Source organism: Phocoena phocoena, chromosome 1 (assembly GCF_963924675.1).
Source record: "Phocoena phocoena chromosome 1, mPhoPho1.1, whole genome shotgun sequence".
Classification (NCBI taxonomy): Eukaryota; Metazoa; Chordata; class Mammalia; order Artiodactyla; family Phocoenidae; genus Phocoena; species Phocoena phocoena.
Window position 1 is genome coordinate 171,072,298 of NC_089219.1, and position 23,408 is coordinate 171,095,705.

A 23,408-nucleotide genomic window follows, 5' to 3' on the forward strand; every position below is an offset into this window, starting at 1 on the left:
TCCTTACAGACTGGTGTCTGTTTCACAGTTGGCACTCCCCAAATTGGTCCTGTGATTAAATGGGCATGGACACGGAACTAACCTTTAACTCCCAGAGATGGTTCCCCTAGGAAATGGTGACAGCACACCTGCAGGGCCACATCACAACAGCTTGTATTGCTACTGCTGCCTGCATTAGAATTTCATTACAGGGGCATTCAGGGATCTGTTCATGCAATGTGTATATGCGCCAGAATACTTCCCAAAACAACAAGCATCCCTAACTTATTAGTAAAAGAATTGATATAAAAATTAATATTTTAAATCAGCAATACAATAAACAGGGCCACTACTTGATAATTTGTACCTTCCAGTCCCCAGAATAAACCTAATAAATCCATCTGCCACACGGAAAACACTTTCAGTTTAAAATACTCTTTTATGTCTATAGAACAGAAGTTACATCAGCTCTTAAATTTTGAGGTATGTAACTGTTTATAACATAACAGAAATCATCTGCAATCTAAAAAATTTAATGAGTACATAAGTAATTAGAATGTTTTAATGTTTCACTTAATAATGTATAAATATATTCAAATATTAAGCTATTAACTATCACTTGTTTTAGCTAATTTTAATTATCTTTCACTTCTGAGCCAATTTAAAAATAAGTTCAAATATCACAAAATAATGTCCCATACAGTTAGAGCTATGTATTTAAAAGAATCCATTTCTTCATAATCAGTATTTTTCCTTGCCCTTTCTCTTTAGAAATATTTTTTCATCACCCCATAGTGACTTGTTTGTATACTAAGATATTGTTGGGAATTTATCTTTTGTTTATTTCATATACTTCTGATCAATTCCAACTCATGCCCAATTATATTACACTAAATTAACATAATTCAACAGATGTTGATATTTAAATGTTTTCTGGCATTCAAATCTTGGACAGCTGTCTTCGAGCTTGGGGAAAAGGCAAACATTTAGAATTAAATGCTGAGCATATGCTTAAATTACTAATTAGAAAGATGGAATAAAAACTCTGCATTATCCTTTCTAAGGACAATAAACCTCAGGTAGGGATTTCTGTAATCTTTTTATATCAGGTTATAGTCCAAGGATGTATACAGACTAGATGACATGGACTTCGTGGATAACTTCATTTAATTTCAGATTTGATCACTTTAAAATTATGGAGAGTCTCACTAAAATATGAAAAACCTACAATGGCTTCATACTGGCAGTCTTAAGAGTTGAAAAGATGCCTTTTCACTTGCAATGTCAGGATGGTAAAAGCAGTTTTTAACAATATTTTATTATGGAAAATGTCATCATAACCAGAAATACAGAGAAAACTATAAGCTCAAAACTGCAGCTGTCAAAAGTGTCTTAGGTAATTACATGTGGCCAACCTTGTTTCATCTATATCTTATTTGGATTGAAATATATCAGTATGTTTCTCTAAAAATTAACAGTCTCTTAAGGAAAAAAAAAACCACCATACCATTATCACATCTATTAAAAAAGCAATAATTCTTTAATATATATGAATGTATATGTATATGTGTGTTTAATTACAGCTGATACTCAGATGTCTCCAATTATTTCATAATCTTTTGTCTTATACGTTATTTAAATTGGGATCCAAATGAGATCTATCTGTTAAAATTGGTTGACATATATATATCTCAAGTTCCCATTGATTTATAGGCCCTCCTCCCCCTTTGTTTTTTCCTTGAAATTTTTTGTTTGAAGAAGTTAGATCAGCAGGTTCGATTCCTGGTCAGGAAACTAAGATACCGCACACCATGTGGTGTGGCAAAAAACAAAAAAAAACAAGAAGAAAAATATGTCAGATTGTTTGTCCTATAAAGTTTCCCACATCTGAGGAATGTTGCTGATTTTATCCACGCGGTGTCATTTAACCTATTCCTCTGTTCCTTGAGTTTTCTGCGGTGGGTATTTCGAGCTGGAGAATTGATTTGATTCAGGTTCAGTTTTGTTGTTTTGTTTTGGCAAAACTGTTCCAGAGGTGGTGGCCTAGACTTCTCTCCCTTCCACATCTCTTTCTGTGATTTATTAGCCATAAAGATGGTTACCCCAATTCATTCACTAAGGGTCACGGAACGGTGATATGTTAATTCTGTCCTTTCACTTTGGTTCATTAATTGGATTACTTCTGTTTCAAACTTTAGCCCCTTCAAATACTTGATTACTCTGAGCTACAGATCATGTAGGTAAAGCAAGATAAATACTTGCTCCTTTTCCTTTAGCCATCAGTTTTCAAAATTAATTGATTCCTTATACTTTCTGGAGGTGACTGGTGAAATTTTGTTCTAATTTTTTTAACTCATTGATTTAAACAGATCCCATGTGTTTCAGTCCATTTGTTATCATCCTAATTGATGTTAAAATTGTCCCATCTTTGGGCAATGGGAGACTATTTAAATGGGTTCCTGAGTCTGTTTCCTTGCTACGAGACTTTGCTTTCTTCCTTGCTTTCTGGTATGTTTATATTTCCAAGGCTACCTTGGACCTTTCCTGACCTAGACCAAGAATCAGCCATTTCTTTAAGAAGTGCTGATTCGTTTACTGGGAAATAATTTTAGAACCCACAATCCGCGTTTTAGGGGTGTCATTATTTCGAGGCCTTTTTAGTGAAATACTTAGACTTTTTTTTTTTTAACAAATTAGCTCATACTGATAGTTCCAGTTCAAATTCAAGACTTCATTGTTTTTATATTTTCCATCATTAGCTCTAATCTATCTTTTTTCAACATAAAAAATATTACCTCTGGTGACAGCATAATAATTGTTCGTTTTATTGATCCCACCATACATACACAGTATTTTCAGAATCACCATACCATCATGACCACTGATAAAATAATTACTGAAAATAGTTTAAGTTTTTCCCTTTTTCTAATCTTTTTGTACTTTGCCTATATTTCACTAGGAATGCACAAATTCCTGTGTTTTAAAGTCACTTGAAATAGTTTCTAAGTATAGATATACTAATCCATAGTTAGGTTCATTAGTTTCATTTTAGTTTTCAGAGACTGCTTTTTAAAATTTTATTGTTTTATAATAATATAAAAATAGTTACAGGTTCCACAATCAAATCTCCTCAAGAAGTTACTGTCAAAGAAGTCTAACTTCTATTCAGTCCTCACCACTTGTTCCCCTCCCCCCGTCATATAGGTAGCTATTGCTTTGTTTTCTTTTGTTTATGGTTTACCCTTCCATTGGCTTTTTTTTTTCTATTTTTAAGATAAGCAGACATATCTTTCTCTCCCTATTTTTCCATTTCTTTTTCTCTCACTCTCACTCTCACTCTAGTATACCGTTTGATTTTTAGGAGGGCTTATTTTTTGTAATAATTATCTTTATTTTAATACTTTTATGTAACAGCCTTTGTCCCCTTCCCCTTTTGAGGGTGGGGGGCTATTTGCAGTTGGTTCTCTGCTCTGAGCAGGATTGAAATAAGCTAGGAACCTCTTTGCCCTTCTCATTCCTCTCCCACACATTTGTTTTGAAGTTAATTATTTCTCTGCTAATACCTACAGGATGGTCAGCAAATTTATTCTATTTTTCCTATATAGCTTTCATTTCTTTCCATTTTTAGGTAGTTGTACTATACGTATGTGTGTAGCATACATATAGTCTGAAGCGTATAGCTATTCAATACTACACTGTAGTATTACAGTCTGAATCATATAGCCATTCAATACTATACTGTCTCCTTAGTTTCAGTTCTAGTTGTAGTTTTAATTCAGTTCATTTAGTTTTAATTCTATGAATAAATATGTTTTTAATGATCCCTATCTTATCTGAAGTCAGTGCGTCTCTGCTCTTTCTGTTGTCTGAGGTTTATTCTCTGGTTGATTCCTCCGGCAGGTCTCATGGGAACAATGTTCCCTGAGTCCCTGCATATTATTAATGGTTTGTCCAGACCCTGTATATTTAAAGGTCACTTTGGGCAGATATACAACCCATGGCTCATATTTTCTTTCCTTAACTGTTTCAAATATATTAGTCCATTGTCTATGTAAAATGTTGTTTTCAGTGTGTGATACAGTCTGATTTTTCTCTCACATATAAGTGACTTGGTGTTGCCCAGATGCTCAGTATATGTTTTTCTTTTCTTTAAAACCCAACTAGACTCTATGACTAGACTCTATGCTAATGTTGGTCATTCTATGTGTTTTTCCTAAGGATGAAGTAGGCTCTTTCAGTGGTAGTTTTATTACTTTTAAAATAAATTTCAAGATTTTCTCCAATTATAATTTTTCATATTTATTTTGTTTCATTGCTTTGGTTTTGTTTCAAAATTTTCTATTATACATATATTGGATCTCCTTGCCTATCTTCAGTAGCTATCACTTTCTCTCAAATCTTTTTTTATTTTTAACGTTTTTATCCTTTGCATTTTCCATTCTTCATTATGTGCTTATCTTTTACTTCTTCATCATATTTATTTACTCTTGTGTCCTAGTTCAGTTTCATTTCTGAAGTGATTTTTTTTTTGCCTTTTATTTCTGTTGTTTTCTGAATGCTGTCATCTCTCTGGCTAGTTATTGTTGTCCAAGCGTTTTGGGTTATCCTACATGTTATTATGTGGATTCAAAAACCACAGTGTCACTGCCACCATATTCTCAGAATACTCAAGTTATGACTTTTTTTTAGAATTACAGGAATCCAGGACTTCTACATAACATGCCTATATTTAAGTGGCAAAATAAGTGATTAGAGTAAGTGGTCAGGTTTACATTTCTCTACTGATACAATAGCACGTCATGGTTTTCTAGTCTTTTAGTATGATATTGCTTATGTTTCTTTTGAAAAATGATGTTCGGGGACTTCCCTGGTGATCCAGTGGGTTAGACTCCGTGCTCCCAATGCAGGGGGTCCAGGTTCGATCCCTGGTCAGAGAACTAGATCCCACATGCATGCCACAACTAAGAGTTCATACTGCAACTAAGAAGGCTGCATGCCACAACTAAAAGATCCCTCATGCCACAACTAAGACCTGGCGCAGCCAAAATAAATAATAAATAAATAAATATTAAGAAAAAAATTATGTTCGTGCTCAATTTCCACACAACTTTAAGGACTTTTTGTTGCAAGTGAATAAAAGGCACTGGGCCAGGTGATACGTGTGGAACCAGGATTTGATATCCTGGTCAGGAAACCCTAGGCACTATCCTTTACTCCTTTCAGTCTCTCACTCGTGTCCCCTTCATTCATTCCCCACAGCCCAGCCAGAATGGCATTTGGAAATCCCATATGTATTTGAGTGTTCTTAAACATTCTTAATGGCTTCCCATTGCCCTTAGGATCAAGTCCTAAACATGGTTTGTAAGGCCTTTCTTGGTCTTACAGTTCTTACTATTCCAGCATCATCTCCAATTACTCTTTGCCTTGAACACTATATACCAGTTCATATAATAGTTCATATAGGGCTTCCCTGGTGGCACAGTGGTTGAGAGTCCGCCTGCCGATGCAGGGGACACGGGTTCGTGCCCCGGTCCGGGAGGATCCCACATGCCGCGGAGCGGCTGGGCCCGTGAGCCATGGCCGCTGAGCCTGCGCGTCCGGAGCCTGTGCTCTGCAGCGGGAGAGGCCACAACGGTGAGAGGGCCACGTACCGCAAAAAAAAAAAAAAAAAAAAAATAGTTCATATAATAGTACCATAAAATTTACTGTGTTAATGATGTATAGTAGTACCTCCATATCCACAGGGGATTGGTTCTAAGACCCCCTCCCTCATGAATACCAAAATCCACAAATGCTCAATTCCCATATATAAAATGGCATATTCCCATATATAAAATGGTATAGTATTTGTAAATAACCTACACATATCCCCCCTTATACTTTAAATCATCTGTAGATTACTTATAATACCCAATACGATGTAAATGCTATGTAAATAGTTGCTGGCACACAGAAAATTCAAGTTTTGCTTTTGGGGACTTTCTAGAATTTTTTTTTTTCCAAATATTTTTGATCCTAGATTGGTTGAATCCGCAGATGCAGAACTTGTGGATACTGAGGGAAAACTGTATTTTATTTTAACTCATTTAATTTCCAAAATTACCCTATGAGGTAGAGATTCTTATTATCCTCATTTTACATATGAGGAAACAGAGAGAGGAGTTAAATAACTTTCCCAGCTCAAATGGTAGATAATATGTACAGCAGTGTCCTTTTTATTTTCCAAGTCTTACTTCTAAGGCGTATAAAAATTAACTTGACCGTTTTCTCAAATCTAGTAACGAAAAACCATTAACTCTTCTGAAGTAGTAATTTTTAAACATTATTTAGATCACTTATACATTGCTTACCAAAAATAAAGTGACATTTTGACTGATCACAGCTAATATGATTTTTATTTGATCATCTGGCATTTGTTTTCTGAAAATTAAAAAATGTAGAGGCTTCCGTGGTTTTCCAAAGAAGTTCATTATGTAAATGAAAAAAGAGGAAAGAGTTTATATTTGACATTTAATTTCTGTATACTGTTTCTTCACGGACATTTAAAGGCAATAGACCTCCCAGATACAGAGAGTAATAGACCTGGTTTACCAAAATTTTAAAGGATGTTTGGTTCTAAGATCTTGACGGCAAAACTAATCCTGAATATAAGCTAAGGCACTCCAACTCTGCAAGTGTTTCAATTGAATTGAATGAGGAGAATCCTGAAGTACTCTTCCTCCTAATTATTGAACATTAGTGTTCCTGTAGTCATCACAAGCTTCCTGTTACCTTACCTAGCTAATACTGTATATATTTCACAGTCTAGCAAACATTTGCTAACAAGTCTGCAGAAATTTTATGTACGTAAATGTTCATTCATCTGCCAAAAGCTATCATGGAAGTGTGGAGTAACTGAAGGCATTCCTTTCACAAAGTTACACTTAGTGAAATGCAAAATTATGTAGAAAGGGAAACACTTTACCATCAAGGTACCTGCATATACTTTAAAAGCTGGTTTACATGTAAAAGCTTGGTTTTGCAGATATTTGTATCCCGAAGCCCAAGATATGAACCAAATAAGTTTTGTGGTCTTCTATTTCCATAAGTAAACATTTCTTTATTATAGCAATTGGAACCTCAATAAAAATACTGATTATCAGAAAGACAAGTTACTCTAAAAACTCTGGCATGCCTTGTTAAATTTCATTCAACAACTATTCAATAAGTACCTGAATTGGCAAGGCTTGTAAGAGACAAGGGAAATTTACTTTAAAAAATAAAACAGATATGGACCCCACTGCCTTCAAGGAATATACAGTCTGGTTAGGGGATTAGTTCATGTACATATATAGCCTTAGGTGAAGGCAGAAAACATTGTTTTCTCCAAGGAGTGAGAAATTATTCTGGCAATGGCAATCAGAAGAGGCTGCATAAAGGAGGTGGCATTTTAACTGGGTCATAGCATCCCAACTGAATTCCATCAATAAGCAATAATTTAACCTAAATTCAAGTAAGTTTATATTAAATGGTAATGCTGTCTGACATATTCTAAAGTAGAAATAACTCCTTACATCTTTCAGAAGTTTAAGACATTCTGGCCCGTTATTAAAATAACCAGTTTTAATACTGGTTATGGAGAGAAAAGTGGCAACCCTGTTTTCCTTTGCTTTTCAGTATTCTTACTCAGCCGATGCCCATTACAGCATATAGAATTATGACATCACTTTAAGTCCCCTCTCAACAAGCAAAGTCACGGACGCTTTACACAAGTCAAAGCTGAGCTCAGACTTAAGCCTGTATCTGCCAACTCAATCATGCGAGTGAATTGTAGACTCTCTTGAATGAGCAAAACCTCTCAACTTCAAGATCTGCCTTGGAAATGTATCTACATTTGATTCCATCTCTTCATTAGAGCAGTAAATTTCTGACTACAGCTGCAATAAAATCCAGAATTATATCTACAAAAAAATATGGTCAGGCATTTTTCCACTGAATTTAATCATCAGTGTAGTTGACAAACTGGTTAATTCAGTCAAACAGGCAGCTTCATTCTTTTTTTCCTAGAGAATTTAAAATAATTATGAATGGACAGACTTGTTGAATTCCTTAACACTTGATGCTACAAGGGGATGTCCTCTCCTCCCACTCCTTTATAGGGTCCAGCTCCCACCATATTGAATTGCTCACAGAGCCCCAGATACAGCACGTCATGTGTGCACCTCAGGGCCTTTGTGCCTCTTCAGATGTGTTCTCTCAGCTAAGGGCCTAGAATGCCTTACATGCCTGCTTGGAATTCTCTTTGAATATGGAGTTGAAATCATTTTCCCCCATGACTTTAACCCCTAGCAGATGAAAGCCGTATCTTTTTTATTTCTCGATCCTGTTTTATGGCATGGCGAGCATTACATTTTCAGTAGATGTTTATTAAATGGAGTATAATAACTGAGTTGAATGAGGTATTATGGTATAGGGGGAAAAAATGATTCTTTGGAGGCAAGTGTTCCTTGGTTCAAATATGAGAACTTTATATTCTGTTTATGTGATCTATGACAAGTATCAGTTTCTCTGGACCTCAGGTTCCTCAGACCTGGGTTTTTGTGAGGATTAAACAAGACAGTATGTGAAAATGTTTAGCCTAATACCCCATATATAGCTGACAGTCAATAAGCTTGGATGTTCCTGGTAATTTAGATAATAAATTCTAAGACTTCAGAAACCAACATGTATTCAAAATAATTTTTTAAGATAATAAAATATATTCTCTGTCCTGCCCTTTTAACCCCATTATTCCCTGAAGCCGGTAAAGGAAAGAAACTCAGCACTTTTGTTCCAAAATGCTACTGAATTTAAAGCTGGGTTTAGAGTCAGAAATTATCAAATAGGGCAATAAGTAAAAAGTCAATTCGACAGATATATTCAAATATTATATACTGCACTGAATGAAGTGGATATGAAAATGAGTAATGCATGGACTTCACTTTAAAAAGTTAAGAATATGAGGAATACCATAATTTTATTAATAGTTATAAAATGGCGACAATACCAAATACCATCCTGGGAAACATTTCATAGTGTCTGATCAGAGAGAGAATGTGGGATTATATCTGCGTCTGAAATCTGATCTGATGGTTCTTTTATGTAAGATGCAAGATGTTATCAGGACCAACATCCCAATTTTTTAAATATAGACACATATCTTCTTGCATTTAATGGAGATATCCAAAAGAATCATTTATTTTGAGTCATTTTTTATCTCTCCTAAGAGTCAATACTCGCTTTGTCATTTTTTAAGGAAATTAGAATAAACTTATTGTTGAAACTCTATGCTGAATTGTCAATGATAATCAGATTCCAGAAATGTATAGTTATAGCTAGAAATCAAGTAAATTAAGTCAATATCAGTTTACTAAGTGCCTATTTTTCCTAGGTACTATGGTGTGAAGAATAAAAGAATACTCCAAGATGCCTCAAATATCTTAGATTCTGCCTGGAGAGACAATATCAAAATTTGAACTCAGGCGAAATGAATTTTTCTCCATTTCCACAAAGTGGTGGCCTGCTGCTATAACTGTGTGGATTTATTACATCGTATAGTAATTTCTTATTCATGTGTGTCTCCTGCATTAGGCCGTGAGCCCCTCAATGGTAGGAGCTCTTATCCTTCTTTGTGTTTCGTTTAGCGTCTAGTAAAATACATGATTCATAGTCAAGTTTTGTTAATTGTTAAATGAGTATTTTTGAGTGAATTTAAATAACAGTTCAAGAAAATGTTATCCTAAAAAATGCATGATTGATTGCCAAGTGGAACGTGGAGGCAACAGTTGTTACTGAAGTTTGATTTGTTTTAGTTCAATAAATATTTACTGTTTTGCTCATAGATGAGAGGCACAACTAGCTTCTGTGAATTAGACATGGTGCTTGGCCTAAAATTGTTTCCAGCGTATACTTAACTGACGATCCACTCTAATCCGAAAGCAACTTGAGGACATACAGTAGGACAAGTTTAATGACAGAGATATGCACAGATAGGTAAGAAATGTAAAGAAAAGGCACTTGGAAAGATAACGAGCTTTTAGTAAAGTTTGAAGAAGCGAAAGAACATTTAGATTTAAATGCCCTGGGAGAACTTCGAAGGGAGAAAGGGCAGGATCTCAAAGACGGCGGAATTAGGAAACATGGCAAGGAAGTTTTTTCTGGTGGGTAGAACACACTGCTCGTGTGTTAGCACGTATGCATGGACTTGGTGACTGACAATTCCTTAAAGCAAAATCAGAAGGAATTAAACAAATATGGGAAGCATGATGGCGGTACCAGGGAAGCTAAAATGTAACAGCGGTTCTCCCATAGAGAGTTTTTGAAACCTTCCTGAATAATTTGCTCTCTGAAAAGATTAACTTTCCTCCCGATGTGAGAAGGTCCTCATTCACATACACTCAGAACGTTCTAATATCTACCCGAATCGCATAAAACAACCTCCACCACTTTCAGGTACCATTTGTTTAGAATAATGAAGAGCTACAAAAAGAAGCAGCATTTAAATGAGCTGCTTAGGGATATAGACGTGTGTGTTTATTAACCCACACAAGGAGTGATATCACCAGAATCACAGGCCCTCGGGGCTTTAGATGAAGCATGGAACACACCGGTGGAGAAGCAAGTCAGCTTTGAAGTGGGAAGTACCGAGTGGTGGCCAAGAGAAAAATCTGTGGCAGTGGGCTGACCTGAGAAAGTCAGTGGGTTTCAGACTCACAGGAGGCTTGTGGGGTTTTAATGAGTTTTTGAAATGAAAATGAGTGCTTTATTCTTACGTGCTATGACACTTTAAAGGCAGCAGAATCAAACGTTAAGGAAGAATTTAATTTTCCTATTAACTACCAAAAAATTCCTACTTGTTATTTAGAAATGACCCTAATTTATATCCTTATTATAGCATATTGATAGTGTTGAGATGTGATGAGCTTATACCGTCATGTGTTTATTTCGTGGCTGTTTCCTGACACTCTACACTAGGCATTCTTCTGGTTGTCTTATACCATTGTGTCCCCTGTACTATGTGATCCTGGGTAAATTATTTCACTTCTCTGTGCCCTGGGCTTATCTGTAAAGTGGGGATGGTAATAATAGTAAATTTATTAGCTAACAGTTATCAGTTGCTTAGTGTGGGCAGGCACTGCACCAAATGTTTTACACCAGTGATCTTTAAATAAAATCTTCAAAAAACCTTTGAGGTAAATACTAATCTAATCCCAATTCCTGAAGGTAAGGAAATCGAGGCAAAGGGAGTTTAAGTAACCTGCCAAAGATTGGTGAAAATCCTTCTCAAACATTGACAAATGTGGTGTAAGTTGGCCTTTTCGGAGAACTAGTTGGGAAAACAGAAATGGCAGCGTCAGAGGAAAGAAGTTCTGTCGGAGACTCAGGCAGGTCAGGCCAACAGAACCTAAAACTTCATCTAACAAACACCTCAGTTTCCACGGTGGGAAAAGTTCCACCATGCCGTTGACAAAGAAAGACCCCCAGCTGCAAAAACCGCTTACATTTATTAACCCTCTTGTTTGCTGTTTTCTAATTCATCTCATTATAATTTGTTTGTTTGTCCCATGCTCATGGTAAAAATAAAGTCCAGTATTAAGGAGAGGCATAAAGAAGAAACTTCCCACCAGATGCCATCACAGTGGAGCTAATCGTCACCAGTCTTTTGTTGCATAGTTTCCATACCTTTCAACAAATACATATGCATGGTCTATAATTTGGAAATATTAGTTTAGTTACTATGAAGAAAAGTAAAGCAGGGTGAGGAGACAGAAATGAAGGAGGTCGCTTTTTAGGTAGAACATAGGATAAGTGTAGATATTTGGATGAGGCTTTTTTTTTTTAACTTACATTATTAAATTCTATTGTTTGTGATACTGTAAAGAGAAAAGGTGGTCTATGTGTATAGCATATTTTAAATATTCCATAGAAATTTTAAGGTAGGTATTTTAGATTATGAATACTAGTTTGGTATCCATCTATAATGTTTGGTGTTAATGTCTCTGTTAATGGTTCAGAATCAGAGAGGAATCATGGACCTTCTTGCTAAAAAAGTATGCATATGCACCTTTTGCACATGATTTCATAAGGTTCCCGGACCACCTGAAGCCTCCCACCGTCTCCCCCCTTGTCACCCCCTTGCTCACTACAGTTCAGCCAAGTGGCTCTGCTCTGAGGACCCTGGAGAGTCCTTGGCTGCTGGGGCAGTGACTGGTCCCTGAGCTTCCTGAGAGCCTCCTGAAACACAGCTGTCCCTCACACTCACTGGGAGCTCCATGGGGGACGTCCGTATTGGCATATAACCTGGCACAGAGGAAGCACACAGGAAACATTAGTTCTGGCAGCAGCCACCAGATACCTTTATGTACCAGGATAAAGCAGATTGGGAAGAAGTACGTCTGGACTTGAACTCTCAGACGAGGTGGAAGAATCACTAACAGGACAGACCCTTCTGAAGCTGTTGAGGGGAACTGCACCCTGGCAGGCAGATCATGGTTTCCAAGGGGTGGAGCCTCAGACAACAGGTAATCGGAGGTTATTGAACCGCAGAGTAAAGAACCACCCGAGCAGGTAGGCGGTGACAGGAACGGGGCCCAGGAGCAGCTGACGCTTGGAGAAGGTCAGCCTGCAGCGTTAGAGACAGATCCAGTCACCAGGTGCATTTTAACATCTGGGCAAGTCCAGGCAATGACCTAAATCTAAAAGAACTAAGGTAGGGGCTTCCCTGGTGGCGCAGTGGTTGGGAGTCCACCTGCCGATGCAGGGGACACGGGTTCGTGCCCTGGTCCGGGAAGATCCCACATGCCACGGAGCGGCTGGGCCCGTGAGCCATGGCCGCTGAGCCTGCGCGTCCGGAGCCTGCACTCCGCAACGGGAGAGGCCACAGCAGTGAGAGGCCCGCGTACCGCAAAAAAATAATAATAATAATAAAATAAAAAATAATAAAAGAACTAAGATATCAGAAGGTTTATAACGAAATAGGATATGTCCAAAGTAAAGCAAGGGTCCAAATCCTGGGACACAAGTACTGCGTCAGCACAGAGTTATAACTTAAACTACCCCCGCTGATATCAGGATTGTTCCCAAGCGAGGGGAAATGGGCTTGAGACAGAACGTGACGCTACATGACCAAAGCCACAAGAGACAGAAGGCGCCAGAACCAACAATTGATCAGGGTGTGAACATACAATACCAAATGCAAAAGGTTTATCGTGCACAAGAAGGGGCTTTGAAAGAAAACCTCATTAAAAACAAGGATTTAGGGCTTCCCTGGTGGCACAATGGCTAAGAATCCACCTGCCAATGCAGGGGACACGGGTTCGAGCCCTGGTCCGGGAAGATCCCACATGCCGCGGAACAGCTAAGCCCGTGTGCCACGACTACTGAGCCTGCACTCTAGAGCCCGCGAGCCACAACTACTGAGCCTGCATGCCACAACTACTGAAGCCCGCGCACCTAGAGCCCGTGCTCCGCAACAAGAGAAGCCACCACAATGAGAAGCCCACGCACCACAAAGAAGAGTAGTGTCCTGCTCGCCGCAACTAGAGAAAGCCCGCGCATAGCAACGAAGACCCAACGCAGCCAAAAATAAATAAATATAATAAATGTTCAAAAAAAAAAAAAAGCAAGGATTTAATGCGATCCTGGTAGTTAAGAAATATTTATGCTCAATAGTACTTGATATGTGCATAGTGGCACAGAAGGAAAAGTGCTAGATACTGATGTTTACTCGTTCAGTTAATGTGTTGAGACATATTGACACTGAATAAAGCGGAAGAGGGGGTGATTTGGATCTAGAAGGGAAAGTTCACGTAGGGCTGGATTTGCACCGATTGCTCCTCCAGTGACACCACAGACCCGCTTCATTTCTGTGCAGCTGATACCCTGTCCAGGCTTATATTTTTCTAACTGACAGTGAGTGTTCTTGCCAAATGCCAGGGCCCATAGTCACATCTGTTTGTCTCTCCTCTGCAGCTTGTCCGAGGCTGCTTGGGAACACATCTTATCCAGGGGGCAGCTTTCACTAGGCCTAATTCTCTGAAAAGCCAAATGCGCGTACAACGAAGAGACAAGTTCCTCTTGTCTCCTCTTTAATATTATTGTGTTTGACACTGCCTGCTTCAGCCCTTGTCAGCCCTTGTCAAAAGACAGGTTCTCAGGCAAGGTGGTCCTCCCTAGTATTCTTTTGTCTCTGCTTTGTGAGGTTTTTTTAGATTTTTTATAGCTTTGTTTTTTCCTTTTTTTTTTTCCTCTGGATGAAATGCCCACTTTCCCGCCGCCACCCCTTTTAAAAGGATGACGGGATACCAAGTGAAGTCTGGCTCAAAAGCAGAACAAAAGGAAGATTTCCCTTTGAGCTCTGCTTTCTAATATTTAATAGGAAAATTTTCAGAATGAGTACAATGGGAAACAGTGTTTCAAATCATAGCTGACACTGCTTATTAAATCCATAACAAAAAAGCATTATTTCTTTAGCCTTTCCACTTAAAGATATGTGTGTGTTTACCCCTAGTATTTTAAGGTGTTAGTAGTTACAAAGTTACCAGGTTCTGCCTTTTTCCCCTCTTTCCACCCAAGCAAAGGCTCTCACTGACACAAATACACTGATACTAGGGCTGATGGGTAATTTCCTAACAGTGCCTTACAAAAGGACCTTAACATTTTTTAACAAATTTGGGTCTGTTCATAGGACAACGTATGGTCATTCTTCAAAACACCACAGCAAAAACAAACAAACAAAAACCAAAAATTGCCAACCATCACCTTGAATAATAATCCACGTGTTCTGCTTTGCAAAGACAAATGACTCATTTAGGCTGAAGTAACTAGGCTGCCTTTGAGACGTTCATTGATTTTAAATAAAAAAAAAATAACTGCTCTGTTTTGCATTAAGAATGGCAACTAAATAACGGAGTAGACCTTGCTTAGTGTTATTTGTAGCCACTCCGTTGCACCTGTCTGAAGGAAAGCGGGGAGGACAGGCTTAAATGAGTAATCTTACTGATCAATAATCCCGATCTCTCAATGTGCTGTAGCAGGTAGTCAATTCTTGATAGAATTACTGAAATACAGCTCGCTGATTTTCTTATGGCTCAGGTCTTTGGGTTCAGTGTACTGACTTTATTAACTTTAACTTTATTCTCCTTGAATGTTTGTCTCTTTTCCTTTATGTAGCTACCTTGGGGGTGGGGGAGGGGAGTTGAAGGAAAATGTGCTGGTTCACTTGTTCTGTACAGATACCCAAAAGGGAATTTGGGGTCCAGCAGATGAGAAAAAGGCTTAGAAGAGGGAGTTGTTCTTGGAATTTGTTTTTCACCCTCTTTGTAAACAGGCGTTCCTAATAAATTTGAACAGTGTAAGAAAAATAATAAAGTTTTAAAGGCGATATGGACTTGGGAGAATGGTTTTTCAAGCAATTAGAAGACTCTGGTTACATACAACTAGTGCAAGAACAATGTAAGTAGAAACTAGCCATCTTAATAGTCACAATGAACAGCTACTGTGTATTCTAATGATCCCTAAAAAGGTATTTCTTCAGAAGAAGTTTCGTTGTGTGGCATGATATTATTCTTAATTATAACAGAGACTGATAACCTGGAAGGAACTTTGTGTCTGGACTACTCACAAACCCGGTTACTCTCCCAACCCCAACTCGTCAGCATCCCATGAATCTGGCCAGCTTGCTTCTGCTAAATGATCTTTAATGACCCCACAGCAGCTATAAAATCCAAACACCTTCACGGGGCAAATGTGGCACATATGGCCCATGGTCGAGCCCCAGTGTTCTTCTTCCGTCCTATTATATAGTTCCTTCTGTAAACACTGCTACCCACACATCCTGAACTACTCAAAATTCTCTGAACAGAACAAACTCTTTATCATTTAGAAATGCTTTCAGCAACAGGTATAGAAAACCTGACCAGCAGTGGCTTATTTTTAACAAGAGTATAAGAAGTAGATCGTCCATGGGTTGGTTTTCACAGCTCCATAACAGAAGGGCCACACTCCAGAATTCGGGTTCCCACTTTGTTCCCACTTTCAGAATGTTACTTTCCCCTTCTCAGCTAGTCCTGTTAGCCGCGCCTGTCTGGTACATGCTCTGCGGAAGGTGAACTACTCCAGTCTCTTTTCTAGGGGAGAGGTTTCAAGAGGGATCAGAGATGTGTGAGGATAATGTTGTACAAATAGGTAAAATCATGTCTCTTTTACAGATATAAAATGAATATGCATTTGAGATTTTAACTCATTGATCAATGAGGGAACCAGGCAGATGTTATAATGGGTTCAAAGGAGAAATGAAAGAAGCACAAATGTATATAGAGTAAGGAAGATTGAATGAATGTACCGACGGGTGCAAACTGGCTTTTCCACGGCGGGGAGGATTGTCCTTCCTCAGGACAGAACTCATTTGCATTACTGCAGACAAGAGTTATTTTCCATTGCTTTCAGTTATCTATAACTTAGAGTTGTAAAATAGCTCCCATAGAATCAGAATCAGGTGAGTAGAAGAGTGTACTCTATAGTTTTCCATTGAAGCACCGACTTTTCCCTACAGAGAAAAAAGGTATAGTCAGTAAACGCTTAGAATTGTTTTAAGGACTAAATATCATAATCTCTAGTAATATTAAGAAAGTTCATTGTGCCTGCCACTAATTATTTCATATATTTTGACTTAATCTCCCCACTCAGACTTAAAAGTCTTCCAATAATAAGAACTGAACTTTCCATCTCGTTGGTATCTTCCACTTCCTTTTTCCTCATCTTCACCATCACTATGGAGTCTTATGCTAACTCAGCAGTAGATACTAATAATTGCTTGCTGGATAAGTGAGTTCATTAATTTTTTATAAAAAGGATGTGATACTGTGCTTCCCTGATGGCGCGGTGGTTGAGAGTCCACCTGCCGATGCAGGGGACACAGGTTTGTGCCCCGGTCTGGGAGGATCCCACATGCCGCGGAGCGGCTGGGCCCGTGAGCCATGGCCGCTGAGCCTGCGCGTCCGGAGCCTGTGCTCTGCAACGGGAGAGGCCACAACAGTGAGAGGCCCACGTATCGCAAAAAAAAAAAAAAAAAGGATGTGACTTTTTAATTTTTTAAATTTCAATATAGCTTTAAAAATATATAAATATATATAAATATAAAATATAAATATGTTTATAAAATAAATATATATTATACCTATATAAAATAAATATAGCCATTTATTTTTTCTTGGTATTATGAGCCAAAACCACACTTCAAAATCCAATAACAATGTTATTGTTATACATACTAGTTATACACACTAGTAAACATTTTGATGTGTGTGTATGTATTTCTGCAAAGTTAATCATTAATTGAATGAACTAATTTTTAAAAATATTTTAATAATTATAAATATTTATAAAAGAAAAAATATTTTAATAATTATAAATATTTATAAAAGAGAATCATTATGCCCTCAATACAAAGGGAAGAGAAAACTAGACAAATACCCGTTTGCTTCTACCTATACTGATAGATTTTCACAGTATGCTTCTTTGGTTGTATATACCCCTTGGATTAGCCAGCTCATTGATTGTACTTTACTTTGTACATTATAGATAGAATCTGTATTTAATGAAATTTTACTCCCCAACTCCAGTCTTTCATTATATTTAAACACCTGGGTATAAGTGTGGAAGTATATATTTTGAGTTTTACCTGAATTAGTTTCTTCCTTTTACATTTTTCTCTAATAATCTGGTTGTTTTCTAATTGGGCCCTATAAAACTGCAGTATACTACCACATATCTCTCTGAATTACTAAAAAGTCATGTTTTCTAGTAAACATGCTTTATTTATTTCTGCTTCATGATCCCCAGGTACTATCCCAACCCCATGTCGGGGATTATAATCCAGGATGTGAACATAAGAGTCCTCTATAGCCTGAAAATCTTGAAGACTTTCACAGCTTTTCCATCTTATTAGTTTGTCTTGATTTCCAATTGAGCCATTTCTAATTTTTCCAAAACTCGTAAATTTAGGAGTCCATGTTAGACAGACAGTCTAATTCTGACTAGTTCCAAGAGTAGCAGAAGGTCTGCTTCTTAGTTCTTATACATCATGTCTTTACAAAGGTAATCCAATATCACGTTAGCTTGCCTAGTATCAATATCAGCATTAACGCATTCAAATTGTTTCCTCGCCTAGCTAATAAATAATTAAAGAATTCTAATCCTGTGACTTGTCAGGAAGAACATCACTATTTCCTTCTATTTAAAATGTTTTAAGAGAATTCACTGCCACATAATATCCTAAAAGAAATTGATCATACTTTTCCTGTAATAAATGTTGTTCTGACAGTAAAGCATTAGTAACCAATTGATAACCTAGCAACAATATTGTGCTCTCTTTAGATAATTAATCTTAGCTATTTTCCTGTCAGAAGCAACAGTGCTTGATTTTATGTTGAGCCAGAAAGATTGCCAGTTTTGAAAATTAAAAAGCATTCCTTTTATATTATTCATTCCAGTAACAATTTATGATGGCGCATTTAGCTGCTGAATGCTTGTCAACAAACGTAATTATGTTTCGATATAAACAAGATTGGTGGTTTTACTAGGCTGCTCCATCTTTGTTGAGAATGTTTTGATTTAGGTTCAGATTATACAAGCTGTGTATTTATGTGTCATTTTTTCCCCTCCTTTGTTAATAGTTTTTTCTGATAATTACTTGTAGGCAAACAAGCATGCATTTAGGATCCCTATGCACTGGAGACATCAAACGGAGAAGAAAAGCTGCACCTTTGCCTGGACCTACTACAGCAGGTAAAAGGAAAAGGGCTTGGGGCAAAAGACACATATAAAGTTCATAAATCATCAAGAGTAAAATACAGATAACCCTTAATCACTAGCACTGAGGAGGAAGCACAGTTACAAGAAACCAGTAAAGCAAATCATTTGCGTGTGGTGTCAGGATGTATTGTGAGTTCCGTGTGTAGGTTTTTCAGGCCGCCGATCACTAAAGTATTTCCTACACACCTGCAAAACTGGGTGAGGTATTACAGGATACAGATACTTCAAAGGCTGTGTCTTTGGCCTCAAGAAAGTTACAGACTTGTTGGGAAAACAAGGCATAAATTGATGAAAAGGTAAATAACCCTAGAGGAAATTAATAGTAATGAATTCACAAGTATTGAAGCAGCCTCAAAACACAAGGCCCGTGTGGTAGTAGATGCCAGCCTGGTCATGAATGTGGCAGTCTGGTTTCTACACCCAGCTCTGCAGAGATCTTTGATTTTGTCTTTCCTTACTTAGACAAGTTAGCATTAGAATAAAAGATCTCTCATCATTTCCACCTCAAACACCATGTCATTCTAATGAGTGTATTATAGGGAGAACCACAGGTTTTGAGCTAAGAGAAGTCACTAGACCAAAGGGGACAGGAAGCCTTCCTGGAAAGGCAAAGACCTGAGCTTGGTAAGGAAGGATAAGAATAAGATTAATATGTATTGCAAGATCTCGTGCAATTTACCCTGAGAAAACGATAATTCAAAAAGAGTCATGTACCACAGTGTTCATTGCAGCTCTATTTACAATAGCCAGGACACGGAAGCAACCTAAGTGTCCATCGACAGATGAACGGATAAAGAAGATGTGGCACATACATACAATGGAATATCACTCAACCATAAAAAGAAACGAAATTGAGTTATTTCTAGTGAGGTGGATGGACCTAGAGTCTTTCATACAGGGTAAAGTAAGTCAGAAAGAGAAAAACAAATATCGTATGCTAACACATACATGTGGAGTCTCAGAAAACAAAAATGGTTCTGAAGAACCTAGGGGGAGGACAGGAATAAAGACGTAGATGTAGAGAATGGACTTGAGGACACAGGGAGGGGGAAGGGTAAGCTGGGACGAAGTGAGAGATTGGCATGGACATATATACACTACCAAATGTAGAATAGATAGCTAGTGGGAAGCAGCCGCATAGCACAGGGAGATCAGCTCGGTGCTTTGTGACCACCTGGAGGGGTGGGGTAGGGAGGGCGGGAGGGAGGGAGACGCAAGAGGGAGGGGATATGGGGATATATATATATGTAGAGCTGATTCACTTTGTTATACAGCAGAAACTAACACAACATTGTAAAGCAATTATACTCCAATAAAGATGGTAAATAGAAAAAAAAAGATCTCGTGCAAGAGCAGTGGTGTGGGAAGCAGAGATAAAAACCTGTGATAAGGGAGCCGACTAGGGCTTAAATGTGGACACGCGCACAGGAACAAACAATTAACTGTATGGGTTTGTAATTCAGCAAACTGACTATGAGAAAATGCTTTCCATGTAGATCCTTGATCAATTACAAAGTTATTATTATAGTAGTGGCCTCTTGCTTGGGGTCCTTAACCATTCATATTTATAAACTGTCTCTCTCAGCTTCATTTAGGAATTCTTTTATAGGAAGAGTTATGTTCTCCAAGATTAATTACAGAATATGAAAATAAGACTCAGATTCAACAGGAGAGTAAGCAGTGAGAAGGGGAAAATACAGATATAGATAACAGATATGAATAGACAGATATCTTGACATGATGATTTCAAAGGAAGTAAAAGAGGTGACGCTTAAATTCTGTATTCAGTAGACCTATCCCATAGTTCAGCACTAAAACATTAAAGAATAACTTAAAATTGGAGCACCCACATACAGTTGTTCCATCCACATAAAGGGCTAAATTATGAACTGTAGTTATAAGTATAGTTACAAGTGCGATATCTGATCTCCATCCTCTAACTTTGTTGAATTTTCAGAATTTGGAAGTAGGAAATACCTGTGTGCAGAATGTGTTTGTGTTCATGTAGAATAATATTTACTACTTACTGGGTGCCTACTATGTACCAAAACCTTATTTTATCTTTGCAACAACTTGATGACTTAGGTGTTATTATCATTCCCTTTACACCATAAAATGAAGATTCAGACATGTGTTAGGGTCTTCTTAGCTACCTAAGAAGGCAGAATGATCGAAGGGCAAAGGGAGGATTCAAGCCAATGTCTGCATGACTCCTAAACTCATGATCTTTTCATAACATACATATGGCCTTTCTGTAAGAATATATATATAAAGACCGTCTTATTCCATGTTTCTTATGCAATTTTATATATATATATATATATCTTTATATATAAATAGACTATTATATAATTTATTTATATTTATATAGACTATTATGTATCTTAAGTGCCATAAAAGATTTATCTAAATTTGCTGTATAGAAATACAGAACTTTCATTACAACACTTCTAATATATCTCTTTATACAGGAACATACAGCCACTTTTAGATCAAATACATGTCATAAGTTCCTCAAATCTTTCATAAGGCAGGTATAGCATTCTTTAATATTCCCATTCCAGTTGAATGGACCCCTGAATTCTCTTACCTTTCAATGATTCAAACACTGGTGGCAGAAATAGTACAAGAACAATCTTGGGAATGTGACTAAAGCACCTCAGAGCCAGCAATAAGGAAGAGAGACTATCAGGGTCAGGTCCTAACATTCTGAACATATGTGAAGTGAGAAGGAAAATGCATAATGGTTGGGGAGAGCGTAATGTGATTATTTCTACAGGGTGATTTTGATGTTACAACTCAGTAGCATCAGAGGAAATCATTTTTACAGCGTATAGGTATAAACATTAAACTTTGGCCTAAGACATTCATAAGTTTACACCAGCATATTCCAGTGTTATATTTCAAAACTTTAGTGCTTCTCTTAAGACTCAAGATTTTGATTCTATTACTAGATTATTTACCTAAAAGAACATAACTTATAGAAATTTAAGGCATTTTTGTAATTAATCCGATAGTATTGGAGTAGGAGAATTAGGTTGCTCATTTTCGATGCATTTTTACAATCCATGCATAACCGTTCCTCTCAAAGAGGAAGAGAATGAGGTTACTTTAAAATCCTTAGTTTTGGGCTTCCCCGGTGGCGCAGTGGTTGAGAGTCCCGCCTGCCGATGCAGGGGACACAGGTTCGTGCCCCGGTCCGGGAAGATCCCACGTGCCGCGGAGTGGTTGGGCCCGTGAGCCATGGCCGCTGAGCCTGCGCGTCCGGAGCCTGTGCTCCGCAACGGGAGGGGCCACAACAGTGAGAGGCCCGCGTACTGCGCAAAAAAAAAAAAAATCCTTAGTTTTAAAAAGAATATCTTCCAATACAAATGAATCAACTCTAAGGTGAAGATTATTCTCCAAATTCAAGTAAGAAATGCTTTTGCATAAATGCACTTTGATAATAAGGTTATGAATCCTAGATCATCTTGTCTCCAAAAATTATAGTTTTCAAATTCTGGAATATAGTTAATCACATAACAAAGAATCTTATCTTTATAAGCTTCCAAAGTTGAGTTAGCATGTAGAATTATTTTCAAGAAACTATTCTTGCCATTTTGTAGGCCCTTATAGACCTCCCAGAAAACACATTGAATTGTGTTTTCACAGTTCCTTCTACCTTTAGTCAACATTCAATCAAAGCTGGAAAAAGACAGGTGAAGGTAACACTTTCTGATTTGAAATCAGGAATGGGAGTTAAAAGGCTGACAGTCTGAATATTGTTTGATGATCCCCTCTGATTTATATATGACATATTATGTCATCAAATAGCAGATTTAGAAAAGATTTAGCCAGAGTTTATCAGAAAACTATAATTAGGCACTTTATAATCCCAAACTGTCCTTATACAACAATTTAAGATGCTAAACAGTTATATACTGTATCCATAATAAATAATATTTTTAAAGATTTTAAGTTCCCTATGAAATTAATAACCCCAAATCTGATCATCTCTACCTGCTAGTGTATTGAACATTTTACCCACCCTGTTGTAACAATAACACTGAAGCATAATTTAAGTAAGGCTATAGACTAGCCAGTAGTGTTATCGGTTGAACATTTATTAATTGTGACAGGAACACTGAATTTATTTCAGTGCTTTAGCTTTTTACTGCTCTTTCACCTTCGTATTTTGTATTGACAAAGTAAAATGAATATTGATAAGGTTAGGTATTGATTTTTAAATGTATGGCTTGTTCTCTGCCTCATTCAAAGTCACATGCGAAAAGATAGTGGATGTCTCAGTAGCAAAGAATGTAGATTTACTATTATAAAACTGAGAACTGTTGAAGCAAGAAGGTTTGCCGGCAGAATGCATTTCATAGTTTGAAAAATGTCATCTGTAAAGGTAAAGAAAAGCAGTGAGCAAAATAGGAATGTTATTAACACGTTTTTAAAAGGCCGTCAGCAATGTTGGTTATGGTCTTGTGTTTTTGGTAGAAGTCACAGCTTACTGAGGATTTGATACTAAAAAGACTTAAGTATGTTTATTGAGATATTGTGCCTACCACATTTTTTTTTTTTTTTTGCGGTACGTGGGCCTCTCACTGTTGTGG

At 37.4% G+C, this 23,408-nt stretch overlaps 1 protein-coding gene across 1 annotated transcript in view; it reads left to right on the forward strand.

The window, feature by feature from the left end:
- The window catches only part of GPATCH2 (G-patch domain containing 2), a 151,210-nt gene extending 131,920 nt beyond the window's left edge, over positions 1-19,290 (forward strand). The window contains exon 9 of the mRNA XM_065885121.1: positions 18,695-19,290. Coding sequence (XP_065741193.1) covers positions 18,695-18,821 — 127 coding nt within the window. The 3' untranslated portion in view covers positions 18,822-19,290. The remainder of the gene's footprint in view (positions 1-18,694) is intronic.
- Positions 19,291-23,408: the final 4,118 nt, after the last annotated feature.